The sequence below is a fragment of the Nicotiana sylvestris genome, chromosome 7 (genome assembly GCF_000393655.2).
Source record: "Nicotiana sylvestris chromosome 7, ASM39365v2, whole genome shotgun sequence".
Classification (NCBI taxonomy): domain Eukaryota; kingdom Viridiplantae; phylum Streptophyta; class Magnoliopsida; order Solanales; family Solanaceae; genus Nicotiana; species Nicotiana sylvestris.
The window spans coordinates 43,428,602-43,442,814 of NC_091063.1; the positions used below are offsets into that span (position 1 = coordinate 43,428,602).

At 35.1% G+C, this 14,213-nt stretch overlaps 2 protein-coding genes across 2 annotated transcripts; one reads left to right on the forward strand and one right to left on the reverse strand.

Annotated features, from left to right (window-relative positions):
- Positions 1-1,902: 1,902 nt before the first annotated feature.
- LOC104219265 (pentatricopeptide repeat-containing protein At2g41080) lies at positions 1,903-4,085 on the forward strand. Its single transcript, XM_009769914.2, has one exon. It carries the CDS (start codon positions 1,925-1,927, stop codon positions 3,899-3,901), a length of 1,977 nt encoding a protein of 658 aa, XP_009768216.1. The 5' UTR covers positions 1,903-1,924; the 3' UTR covers positions 3,902-4,085.
- Positions 4,086-5,246: 1,161 nt separating this feature from the next.
- Positions 5,247-10,935, reverse strand: LOC104219266 (probable alpha,alpha-trehalose-phosphate synthase [UDP-forming] 7). The gene is made up of 4 exons (XM_009769915.2): positions 10,584-10,935; positions 8,262-10,298; positions 7,100-7,373; positions 5,247-6,327 (listed from the first exon to the last, which is right to left on the reverse strand). Exons 2-4 carry the CDS (start codon positions 10,250-10,252, stop codon positions 6,016-6,018), a joined length of 2,577 nt encoding a protein of 858 aa, XP_009768217.1. The 5' UTR covers positions 10,253-10,298; positions 10,584-10,935; the 3' UTR covers positions 5,247-6,015.
- Between the last annotated feature and the right edge of the window lie 3,278 nt (positions 10,936-14,213).

Genomic DNA, 14,213 nt, shown 5'->3' on the forward strand with positions numbered 1-14,213 from the left:
GCTGTGACGTAATGAATGATGAGATCTTCGGGATTTGTAGTATCATCGTATATCTTCAAGTACGGTGGCATTTAAAGGATTTGGGTATGGCATATGGAGTCGCCTCCTTGCTGTACAGTTGTTCGACGAACCGGCCAACATCTCGTTTTGGTCGCATCTTTTGGGCGCCCGATATCTTATCGACCCTTTCTTGATGTTCCCACATCTGGTCGCGGAGTGCCCTATTCTCATTTTCCATTTCTTCCATTTTCTTTGGAATGATTGGAAGTGCGTCATTACCTGCATCAACAATAGTGTAAGCATTACCTGTTTGGGGGGCAGGTTGTTCGCCGGTGGTTGTTGTGGTATTTGCTTGTGTGGTGTTTCTATTCTCCCTTTGAACGGGTTCGTCGAGTATGTTGTTTAGAGTGTTTGCCAGCCACTCTTCCAGTAATTTTTTCACTACTGGTGGTGCTTCCTTAACTGTAGACGTGGAGGCTCCCCTCTCGTGTGAAGCGGTTACACTTTCATGAGGGGGAGGTGAATCACTCCGCCTGGGTGTAGCGCTTGGCGTCACATTCTCGTTATTTTCCCTGTCATCTTCGTTTATGGTGTTCAAAATGTTGGTAGTGACGCCTGCTATTGCTTTCTGTCTTGCATCTCCTTTTCCTGCTATCGTTAGTTTGTACAAACGAAGAAGAGATGGCTGTTTTTTTTTTTTTTTGCTCTAGAAGGAACTAAAATTTCAACTAAAAACTCCCCACAAACGGCGCCAAATTGTTTGACCAAAAAGGTGTTGAACCTTTTAGTTAAACTAATTAATGATGAGATATAGGATGACTCTTAGTTGAAGATAATAAATTCTAGATCAAATATGTCGAGGAATCGACGGAGTGAACGATGTTTGGCAGTGTTAAAGAGCACGTTTATATTCGATGAATGCTAATAATGTGATACCATAAATTTGTAATAAATGTAGAAGATTGCAATAAATGTAATAAGAGGGAATCTACTACCCAATTATTGTATGATTTGGATGGTTCCTTCCCTTGACAACAACGTGGGAATGAGAGAAATAAAGATGGTTATGGAATCTTTGAATCTTGTGAGTCCAGGTTGAGTAGTATGCACCTGAATAATATAATCAATGAACAAGACAACTTTTCGTATATTCTCTTGAGTCAACTTTTTACAATGTCTTTTTCTCAGAAAATGAAGATCCCCCTCATTGTTCCCTATTCCTTACTATTTATAAGGGAAATTCCCAAGAAAATCCTAAAAAGTACAACATAAGGAATATCCAAGGGAATATTCCTGATGTCCTTTCCTAAGTCTATCCTACCGTTGCAATTACAACTTTGGTTGTTCGTCCTCGCCAGTGATTCCTATGAGGACGGCCCTTTCGCCATAATGTCGTGGTCGACCCCGTCCTTAACACGACTTATCTGCAATTAGTGAGTCGGCAAATTTTGACCAATACAGTGGGGACTGCTGGGAAAAAGAAATAAGGTGACGTAACCAGGAGCGGAGCTAGAGAGCTGGTTCGGTCGAATCCGGTAGCTTTAGTTCGAACTCTGTATTTATCTTAAAAAATCTATTGAATATGTATAAATTTATTAATTTAGAACCCAATAACTTGAAACGAGTAGAATCCGAACTCATAAGCTTGAAATCATGGCTCCGCCTTTGGACCTAATCTCACTAAATCAGTCATTATATAAAATGGGGTTTTTCATCATTATGTAACAATGAATATAATGACACAATACAATAAAATTTAATTAACAATCAAATAAATATTATATCTAACATAACAATACGATACAATGGGTAACAACATAAGATCACAAGAATGTAAAAGCATTTTTAATAAAACTAGAGGATTCCAAACGAAGACACATAAAATGAGAATAAAAGGCAACGACCAACTTGAACTTTTAAACGAATGGGACAGTCTTGTGTGAGACCTCTGAGTTTCCTTCCCCTCCGTTCATCAAACTCTCGGCCGTTCTCGACAGCCTCCACTGAGTTTTCAATCCTATGTTCTCAAGGTTACCTAAAAGAAGCGTTCAATAAGTTCTCTTTCCTAATATGGGACAGCCCATCTCATTTCTCGTACCTTCTACAATCATGCATCGAAAAAAAATCTTTTTCCCTCACCAAACAGCTGCATTCTCTCATACTAACCTCTGGCTGTTTCAAAGACAAATTTGTTGCCAACCACCTCCTTAATGCTTACACTAAGTTGGGTCAGCTAGATACTGCGGTTTCACTGTTTGAAAAATTGCCTAAAAGAAATGTCATGTCTTTTAACATTTTGATTGGTGGGTATGTACAAGTTGGCGATTTGGATAATGCCTCTAAGCTGTTTGATGAAATGGGTGAGAGAAATTTGGCTTCTTGGAATGCAATGATCACTGGGTTGACTCAGTTTGAGTTCAATGACAAGGCATTGAGTTTGTTTTCACAAATGCATGGATTGGGTTACTTGCCTGATGCATTTACTCTTGCAAGTGTTTTAAGAGGTTGTGCTGGCTTGAAGGATGTGAATAAGGGCAGGCAGGTTCATGGTTGTGTATTGAAATTGGGCTTAGAGGACCATCTGGTTGTTGCAAGTTCATTGGCGCATATGTATATGAAGTCTGGTAGCTTAAGAGAAGGGGAGATAGTGATCAAGTCAATGCCAGCTCCAACTGTAGCGGCTTGGAATACCCTTATTACTGGTAAGGCTCAGAATGGATGTTTTGAGGGTACATTCGAGCTGTATAATTTAATGAAAATCGCTGGGTTTAGACCAGATAAGATAACATTTGTTAGCGTGATCAGCTCGTGTTCGGAGCTGGCTACAATAGGACAGGGGCAGCAAATTCATTCTGAGGTTATAAAAACTGGAGCAGTTTCTGTGGTTGCAGTTGTTAGTTCCTTGATTAGCATGTATTCAAAATGTGGGTGTTTAGATGAAGCTGAGAAGATTTTTGAGGAAAGGGAGGAAGCTGATATTGTTTTATGGAGTGCTATGATTTCTGCTTATGGGTTTCATGGGAGAGGAAAGAACGCGGTTGGGTTGTTTCATCGCATGGAGCAGGAAGGACTGGTACCTAATGACGTGACTTTCTTGAGTTTGCTCTATGCCTGTAGTCATAGTGGGATGAAGGACGAAGGGCTTGAATTTTTCAACTGTATGGTGGAAAAGTACAATGTGGAACCTCAACTGGTGCACTATACATGTGTGGTTGATCTCTTAGGAAGAGCAGGCCGTTTGCAGGAGGCCGAAGCTCTTATTAGATCTGTGCCTGTGAAGCCTGATGCTATCATATGGAAGACGTTGCTATCGGCCTGTAAAATTCATAAAAATGCCGATATGGCTAGAAGTATAGCTGAAGAAATTTTGAGGATTGATCCTCAGGATTCAGCTTCATATGTGCTCGTTGCTAATGTTCATGCATCTGCCAAAAGGTGGAAGTATGTTTCTGAAGTGAGGAAATCAATGAGGGATAGAGGAGTAAAGAAAGAACCAGGAATAAGCTGGCTGGAGTTGAAGAACCATGTTCACCACTTTATTATGGGTGATAAATCTCATCCACAGTTTGAAGAGGTTGATGCATACTTAAAGGAATTGATTGCAGAACTGAAGTTAGAGGGCTATGTTCCTGATACGGGGTCCGTTTTGCATGATATGGACTTAGAGGAAAAAGAGCACAACTTGGTCCATCACAGTGAAAAATTAGCAATTGCTTTTGCGCTAATGAACACCCCTGAGGGTTTTCCAATTAGGATAATGAAGAATTTACGAATTTGTGGCGATTGCCATGTGGCTATTAAGTACATATCCAAGATCAAAAAGCGAGAAATTATTGTACGCGATGCCAGTAGGTTTCATCACTTCAAAGATTGCTGTTGTTCTTGTGGAGATTATTGGTGACAATTTGACTGTAGGTAATGGTCGTTCCCCCTTTTCTCATATCGAGACTATTTATGAACCATTGTTTCCTCTGTTAGATGTAACAATATTCAAACCTTGAAAGAGATTCACAAAAATTAAATCTTTTATTTATTTTCATTCATATTGAAAAGTGAATACAGTATTTCTGAGAATACCATGTGTCCAAATGTATTTACATATATGTTCTTCGACTCCATTTTATTTGAGATTTTTACACAATAAGTCACTTATTTAAAATTATTTGTTTAAATAACATCACTTTTGATTATTATAAAAGTAGCAAATTCATTTACAAGTCTAGCACGTTAGAGGTTCAGACATTAAATGACTAACAAATTTAACAATCAGTCATTTACAAATTGAGGGATCAATTTATACTCTCTCTCTCATCACCCCTAACAACTTCCGTTTTTCTCTTTATATTCATCCACATCTCTTGCTTTCAATATCTATCAAAGTTTCCCCATGTCTCCCCCTACTCCTTCTAGACACCACCATCCTTTTTCCATGACAGTAGTTAGGTTCACTAAAATCATTACAAAAATTAAATTATAAGTGAGAAACATCAGAAGCTTTCTCGCAAAGAAAAGAAGGCACTTGTATAAATTATGAATTATACCATACATGTTATATATACAATGTATTATTGGTACTGATATTTCTATGTTTCTATACCATTTGGTGTGACTTATTTTACCATACATGTTAGATTCACAATATATTATTGAAATATTTGTGTGTATTTTTCAGAAATGGAAGGTGTTATTGGTGTAAGTTCTTTAAATTTATACATGTTTTATACGGGTTATAAAGTGATTGTACCCGAGATACATATAGTGTATTTTTACGTTGCAGGATTCGGTATTTTAGATTTATATAGCATGCGATTTGGATCTATATATATTTATTCCAATTCAAACATATACCATGTATACATAAGGTATAATTTTAAATAAGTGATTTATTGTGTAAAAATCTCTAACATATACCCAATACAAATTTCCCTTGTTGTCCCAAAAGTGTATCTCTTCCATCCCCTTACTGTCCATGTTACAATCTTTTTCTTAACAAGAAAATGATAAATTAGTAGTTCTAAACTACCAACTTCAAAGAGTATAACCAAAAAAAAAAAAAAAAACCTTCTTAAAAGAGAGCATCACAAGAATTCATCAAACCACCCCATATATTCTCCCAACATAAAGAGTACAGAAATGTTGCAAAGGCAAATAACAATATGGATTAGTAAATTAAAAACAAACAGAATGCACCATCAAGATAGTCAAATAGATAGGTGGTAGAGAGCTTTATGATTAGAAAACTCTAATCGTTAAAACAAAATGCTCTTGCATTAACTTATATCCACAATGCTTTTGATAGGACCAAATATAAAAAGAAAAAAAGAAGAGAATTTCTCCCAATTCACATCCTATTCTTAGACTGTACAATTATAAAACTGCTGAAACCATTGCCTCAAATCACATTCTTGATGCTTATTACCCAGCTACAGATTCCATGTCCACAGACACAATGCTATAATCTAAACTAGGTCCAACATACGACCAACTTATAAGAAAGAAGAAAACCTCATATACTAACCAATTCAACTGTCAAGCAGCCAGAAGCAGTCTTCGGTTAAAGCTTTGCCACCACAATTAGCGTAAGCAGCCCGAACTGCAAGAACTTCATTTAGTTTCAGCATATTTCAAGAATGACACAAACTTTTGTCTATCCTAATAAATTCTCTGCCCTTGTCGATCTTACAGAAACCATGTCTGACATTTTTGGCTCAGCCCCTCTCTTCTTATGATTCTCCGATTCTGCATAAATGCTCAATGCCCTCCAGCACTGCACAATTTCTTTCCCTTAAGAATCTGCATTCATCTTCTGTATTTCTCCCCTTCTCATAAAATATATTACATCCAGGATTGTGATAAAAGAATAGAAAAAAACAGAAAGGAAAGAATGATTGAGCAGAATTTGAGATTCCATTTTTCTTAAACCTCAAAACCTAAACTATCAAATGGACAAACTGATCTCCAGACCTGGAATATACATTCAGCAGAGAAGGTAACCAAGCAACTGCGTAGCTACATTCACGCGGAGCTCTCAGGTTCTTCATCGGAAGTCACTGGAGTATCAGTGGCTTCAGCAAGGGAGTCGAGCATTAGCACCACCTCTGATGTGTCATCCAAGTAATACTTAGCTTTGCTAGGTTTTTGTCCAACTGTGCAAGCAAATACCTTGGTATCATATGAAATAATATTTCTGGACAAAGCATCGCCGATGATTTCAAACATATCTTCATCAGATCTATCATCACCAATGCAAAGCACAAAATCCGCCTGTTTTCCTTTCTCTGCTAAAGATGTAAAGATTTTTTCTGCAACTAAACCTTTGGTAACACCCTAGAATGACAAGACAAAATTAAGGTTATTAAAAACACAAGCTAGGATTGACACATTAGAGAACTGCTTAGAATACAAGTCAAAAATCATTAAAATAAGGATATATACTCTGGATACTCAAGAATTTGACAACAGCAATCAGAATAGTGGAAGAGAAAACACTATCACTGTTGTTAAAATCATTACTTAACATTAATCTTTCTAGACAGGACATGTATGCCAGCTACTTGCTTGTCACCTACTTACATGAATGTTAGAAAATACTTGAGGCACCTTGATTTGTAGATAAGCTACACATGGATTTAAAATGGGATAATGCTTTGCACTTAATGTGGAGAATGATGATACTCACTTACAAGATAGGAATTGTTAATGAAGGTCGATGTATACCAGCTTGAATGCACACCATTCACACTTACAAATAGGAAGAATGTACACCATCCTCATAAGCAATATAACAAAATTGGCAACTCAGAAAGCAAATGCCACACTTAATGTTGAGATCAGTACAATTATTGTATACAGGAAAATAAGATGTATAAGTTATATGGTCAACACCATATTCATATTTCGCATCAAGATGCCCGATTGCTAATAAAAAGTTTCATCCAGAGATCATTTATAGGAAACCAAAAGTGTACTGAGACTGTCATCAACATGGAAAGGGGTCATTTACTGAGGAAGCTAAGTACCATTTGGTAAATGTAAATCTTGGAATATAAGAAACAAATAAGAACGAAAACATATGGAAATTGGGACAAGTAATACGTGCCTGGGGCTTCACTTCCACAATGAACTGACCACTTTTCACAGCAACCGGTTCATTTGCTAAAACACTCTCTAGATGATCAAGCATCTCCTTTGCCTGAGAAAACCCAAATCCAGAATCCGCATCACGATACTGCCACACTATAGCACTTTCCTTTCTTTCTATGCAAGAACCATCTGTAGAGTCTGTGTAGGATTGCATCACGGGTTCAGCAAGATGCATCCAACCAAAATCAGAGCTCTGACTGCATACTTCCCAATCCTTATCTTCAGCCCATCTGCATTGTCAGAAAACTAAAAGTTAGCAAACCTAGAAGAGCAAAAGATTGACCTGGAAAACAGCATTCCCTGATTCATGCAGATAATCTTGGCTGAGTCAGACCATATCCTGATGGCAGCGAAGATTGCCAGAAACCATTAGCACAGGAATCTCAACAATCACTAAGGCACAGATTGTCAGGGCATGAAGTTCAATGAATTAAGTTGACTACCAGGGGCGAAGCTATCTGTGGTCAAGGGTGGTCAATTGAACACCCTTCACCGAAAAATTATACTCCTGTGTATAGGGTAAAATATTACTTATTATAGATAAAAAAAATTGAATCTGAACACCCTTGCATAGCTCATTGGCGAAAGGTGTTTAAACATTGAACACCCTTATTGAATTTTTTGGTGTCGCCACTGTTGACTACAAAACTATATTAACCACGATAGAAAAATAAGACTAAATTGTTTAGATCAGGTAGTACAATAGAGATTTGAGAAGGTACTGCGATGATTGGATTAGTAAATGAATTTGAATTACTGAAAGATGTAAAGCTGCATAAAATACTATATCATCATTCTAACAACTATATCAAATGTTAGGGACATCCTAAAATGGAAACTGTATCACACGAGATAAAAAATGACCTATATCACTTTTTCTTCATTTGCAAGAATGCTCATTCTGAATTACACCTTTTAACAGCACACTATACTATTTGTTTAGACACCATACAAAAAGTAGATATAGGAAACAGGGATAGTCCATATCAAGCCCACAGCAACTAGAATGATTGACATTGTGAATAACGTAACCAAAAGAAACACTAGTAATTAAGGTACCAAAATGCAAGTAACATTGATATCAGTTGATATTGTACAGGGAAAGAGAAGAAACAGACCTCAAAAAGTAGCCATGTTCTGCTGCAAGTCCCAGTTTCCTACAAGGAGAAAACCACTTGCTTAGGCTTTCCCTCCCTCTTCCACTAACAATGAAGACTGTATTGTTTTGATCACCACAAATTCTATTTAGGATGGAGATAACTTCAGAACTTGGAGACTTGATGATAGAATTCTGAGGCATCACAGTTCCATCATAGTCCAGGAATATGGCCCTGCTCTTAGACTTAATATAAGCATTCACAATATCATCAATTGACAGCTTCCTGAAGTTGGGATCTAGGGCAACAACTCTAAACCCAAAGCCCAAACCAATACCATAGCATCTTTTCCTAAAGTGATCAGCACAAGTTCTCTCCATATCTTGCAAGAAACTTCTCGACCAATAAGCAACATCGTGAGTGCTGACAAAACGGTAATGCTTCTCATGCCGTAGCTGTTTCTCTTGTTCAGCCATTGATACAGCCTCATTCATTGCCTCGGCAGTTGCTTCAACATTCCATGGATTAATGCGGATTGCCCCACTTAAGGAAGGTGAACACCCAATAAATTCTGACACAACTAGCATGCTCTTGTCGGGTCCACCTACACCTGAATCTGTTTCTGAACCAGATACACCGTGTCGACAGACGATGTATTCATATGGAGTCAGGTTCATCCCATCCCTAACAGCTGTGACAACAACACATTCAGCAAGACTATAATAAGCCATTCGTTCGCTACTTGACACAGGCTTATCAATATAAACTATAGGTTCATACCCAGACTTGCCAAATTGTTTATTAATTCTATTGCAGCTTTCCTGTATCTCAGCCTGTATTTCCTCTAAATCTATTCCTTTACCCCGCATAGGATTGGCAATCTGGACGAGTACAGCCTGCCCTTGCCACTTGGGATGCTGTTTGAGCATATGCTCCATAGCTAGAAGCTTTAAGTTGATACCTTTGAAGATGTCCAAGTCATCAACTCCAAGCAGAACAGTTTTTCCTTCAAATTGCTGTTTTAGCTCCTTAAACTTTACCTCTTTATATGCAATTTTCTTCATAGACTCAATATGACCCATATGTATCCCTACGGGCATAATCTTGATACCTACTGTCCTTCCAAAGTATTCTAAGCCTATATAACCTCTCTTAGATTGATACTCTAAACCTAACATTCGACTGCAACAAGAAAGGAAATGTCGAGCGTAGTCAAAAGTATGGAATCCAACAAGGTCAGAACATAGCAGAGCTTTAAGTATTTCCTCTCTAACAGGAAGCGTCCTGTAAATCTCAGATGAAGGAAATGGACTGTGAAGGAAAAACCCAATTCTCAATCGATTGAACCGCCTCCTCAAGAAAGTGGGCAATACCATCAAATGATAATCGTGAACCCAAACAAAATCATCCTCGGGATTAAGAACCTCAACTACTTTCTGCGAAAACATCTTGTTGGCAGAAACATAAGCCTCCCACATAGACCGATCAAAGCGACCTCCGTGATCAGGTGAAAATGGCAACATGTAGTGAAAAAGCGGCCACAAATGCCTCTTGCAGAAACCCTCATAATATTTCTCCAAAATATTAGGGGGAAGAAATGTTGGCACGCATCTAAATTTATCTAAAAGATAGCTAGAAATGTCATCCTGTTCAATTGGATCAACATCAATGGATAAAGACCCAACAAATAAGACTTCCATATCTTCAGGTAAACCATCCTTAAGTCTCAAAAGCAATGAGTCCTCATTCCAACTAAAGCTCCAGCCTTTATTATCCGGTCTCCTTTTTGCTTTCAGTGGCAACAGATTCGCCACAATAATCATCCGATCACCAGCAAGTGAAGATAAGTTATCAGAAGAAACACTATGAGCCAGGTCATCATCCAGCTCACATATACTCCCAGGCACTGTCATTACACGTGGCATCATCCGCGGCCGCTCCCTCTCTCTTCCCATTACAGGAAAATTCCCAGATGCCAAATCCAAAAGATTGGTATATGATCTGGACATCATCTTGACAACGAATCTTTTTTTCCTCTAATTGGGGAATTTCAATTTTCTACAATTAAACAAAAGAATTCAAGTTCAACCATACTTCTATACCTAAAAAAGAAGAACCCTAGCTGAAAAACTGAATCACAGAACAAAAGGGCAAAAAGATGCTGAGTAAAAAGAATCAAACAGAAACCTATGTGAAGTAACTACATAAAAATATGATCTTTAATCATACCCATATGAAAGTAAACATATAAAAGAAAATCAAACATTTCAAAAATTGTAGCAAATTAAAACATGTATAATATAAAGTACACAAAAATAGTAATTTGGGAAACTCAGATTTAACCTCAGAGATTCAATAAGCAGACAATCTTGGATCCTTTTCAGTAAAGACTCGATCTTTAGAGCTGAAGGGGGTGGAATTTAGGGTTTGATCTATCCATTTGTTCTCTATTTGAAAAGGGTGATCTCCAAATGCGTAGAAAGAAAGTTCTTCAGAGAAATAAAAATATAAAAAATTTATATACAAATTAAGAGTTGTTGTAGCTGATCTTGCAAGAAAAATTAAGATTCTTTGCTTGACCCAGACCTACATAAAAAAACGTGCAATGCATATGTAAAATGGGTGTTTTTTAAAAATTAAAATCAGCAGCTGAGGATGTCCATTTTCTGTAGCTAAGGCCACCGAAAGGGGCTAAAAAGGAAAGGATAAGGATAAAAGAAAAAGCTTTGCATAAAGGTGCACCAATTGAATAAATTGACTTTCTTTTTGTCCTATTTAATAGAGTACTATTTATTTTGAGGTTCGAATAATTTAAATTCGCATTAAAAAAATTTATTTTAGGATAATATCCTCGACTTCATTACTAAGATTCCAACGTGAAATATGTGATTAAGAATAAAACATATTTACTATTTTAACATAACTTTTAATGATTTAAATTTATATATTTATTTGTATATTTATGTGTCCGGTCAAATAAAAAATGTTTAATTGGACAACTTAAAAATTGAGGGCCTTACATTTGTGTATTAATCCTAAAAATTAATAATTGATAGTATATAGTTATATACTATGTCTATAAATGTTAAAATTGACAGCTCACTCAGAATTGTTTATGAGATCATGGGGGCAAGGAAATCTATGTTGAATGTGATTGACGTTGCCAAAACTTAAAATAATGTTTTTCATAAAGATTAAAAAGTGGAGAAAAATGTAGATAACGTTTAATCTTTAATTTAGTTTATAAAAGTTAGGAAAAAAGTTGCTCAACACTGCCAAATTTAACAAAGTAAACCACTTCAGCAAAAGGATGTTGTAATATCTAAATTATTGAATTGAATGGTGTCACTTGATGTTACTCAAGTCTCAACATGCACTTGGTGAATATTGGAAGTGGAGTATTTGACTAACATGAGTTGGGATGAGATGGATAAGATTTCTCCACTCTTAACTAAAGATCTCGGGTTCGAACTTCGAATATGAAAAAAATATTGTTAGGAAACACTTCGGGTCTTACCGCCGACCGGCACAAAGTCGGATAGTCGGCTACAAGATTCTTCTCATTTTCTTTTAATACTAAATATGTATGCACGTGCAAAGGCTCAGCATCGAAGTCAATGTATTCTTCATAATTTACCTCAGACAATGAAATTAAAGAACATAAATCCAAGCAATTAGTATCCATGTGCTAGGCGACGATAACTTGGATAAAATGTGTATCTATTTAGTGACATGACTAAATGAGATGGCATCCCTTTAAAACAAAAGGATTGAAAAAAAATAGCACACCAGCAAGAATTCGTATGGACAAAGCAATGCTCCGCAGACCTCTAGATTAGCGAGATGAGTTTGGTACTAGAGAGGTCCAGTTATTTCAATTAGACATATACAACTTGATAATAATAGCATCTGGAAATAAAAATACGTAGCACATCATTTAATATAACTAGTTTCAGGGTACGCGCTTTGCTTTTATATGTATATTTTTTAAAAATCACGTAAATATTATTAGACTATATATTTGAGTTATACAAAATTGTAAAATAAAATTTAGAGAAAAATTCCTGAAACTAATGAATATTGTTCCCATTAGTTAGCTCATTCTCACAAAAATTTTCAGATACTTAATTGTAATTTAAGGGGACTTACGTCGAAATACTTTATGAAAATTCGTATGACCTGAAAACAAAAATAAAAATACTTTTCGTATGCTTTTCTAAATATTTATCAAACAACACAATTAAAAATTAAATATTTTTGTCTTTTAGGGATTGGGAATGAAAAGATTGTTCACACACCTAATAAAATTGATAGTGATAATGTAAAGTCTAAAAATGAGTATTAATGTTAAGTGAATATTTTACTACGAATAACTTAATATAACAAATAATATAGTGAGATATTGTCATTTATTGGACTAAATGCAAATAAAAAAATAACAATTCATTTATAATATATTTTATCTTATACTATTTTATCGTAATTGCTTCAAATTAATCAATTTGACTCTTAATATACTACACTATAATCGATTTCTCTTCTTTTTACCCTAAGAGTTTTGTCAACTTGACAAATATTCTATTTATATAATGAATTTTGAAAAGAACTAAATTAATTTTTTTGCTAATTAGTTAACTCAAAGGCATAATCATTTATTTCACAATTAAAGATAGTATTTTAATTTTGTTGATTCAAATTCTTAATGTTAGCTCATCCCAAGTTTTAAGTCTTAAAAATATTCAAATCTATCTTCAACGGATGAGACATTTCAAATGTGAAATGATGATCGATGGGAATATCCTCAAAATGATTATCGGATTTAATACCTTCTAAAGATGAATTACTTCTTTACAGTTTGATAAATTTATATTTAAAAACTTGGCCTAATTTTAATTTTCAAATAGCAATAGATACATCACAAATCGATTTAAAATTACCTCATCTACATGTTGTACCAAAGCTTAATGCCTTGCACTATTGTTTATTCAATGTGTGTAGCTTATCATGATCATATAATCGGTACATTGAGATCGAAAATATTCACTTTAAAATAGTTCAAATTTTCATAAATGAAAAAATAGTTCAATTAAATTAATAATAATTATTATTAGTATTATTATAGACCCTAATGAGAATCATTTTTGTTTTGTTTTAACCTAATTTCCTGGTGCCTTACAAATAGACATATTAGAATTAGGTGGCAACGCTACAACCAAGAAGCTAATTATTGGCCTTGCACGCGTAATATCACTTTATGGCGGTTGTTAATTAATTTTAAATTCAGATATTAAGAGAAGTTAACATATTATAGTTATGTTACGAATCAAATAAGGAAAGAATTTTAAACTCCTACATATGAGGATTTTTATGTACTAGTATCTATGAACGTGCATTGCACGTTAATAATAGCATGTGATGGTTTAAATATTTATTTATATGAAAGAACAACAATATTTAATTAATGAGAGAAATTTTATGTATAATAATACAAAAATTATTTAAATGTCGAAAAATATTATTACATTAGCATAATACGTGAAATTCAAAATGAAATGACATCATCAGAACTTATACAAATGATCAATTTAGTCATGTTAGTTAGATAATTAGGTATTATAATTTAAAAATATTTAATGTGATGGTATCTTATCGAACACTTATTTGTAGACGATATTTTTTTGGGTATGTTTCCTTCTAATGCTTTGGTTGCTCTGTCATAACCACAACTCTTGATGTCAATATTGATATCCCTCTTGAAAGTGCAACATATAGTTGTTTGTGCAAGAAAGCTTATTGCGATAAATATAGTCTAACATTTAGGATGTTTGTCCTTGTGCTTTATTTATTATAATTGCAAAACATAAACATGCTGAAAATTATTTTCTCAGAAATTGAATAGGATATTCTTTAGTTTTGGAAGACGAAAGATGAATTCTTGGATAAAAATATACTTAGAAGCACATTGACCAGTAT

Excerpts from the sequence above, each read along its gene's own strand:
- LOC104219265 (XM_009769914.2), top strand. The coding sequence starts at position 1,925 with ATGGGACAGTCTTGTGTGAGACCTCTGAGTTTCCTTCCCCTCCGTTCA.
- LOC104219266 (XM_009769915.2), bottom strand. The coding sequence starts at position 10,252 with ATGATGTCCAGATCATATACCAATCTTTTGGATTTGGCATCTGGGAAT. Across the intron at positions 7,374-8,261 it reads GAACATGGCTACTTTTTGAG|ATGGGCTGAAGATAAGGATT; the intron begins GTCTGTTTCTTC and ends CTGACAATGCAG. Across the intron at positions 6,328-7,099 it reads TTGTGGAAGTGAAGCCCCAG|GGTGTTACCAAAGGTTTAGT; the intron begins GCACGTATTACT and ends TTGTCATTCTAG.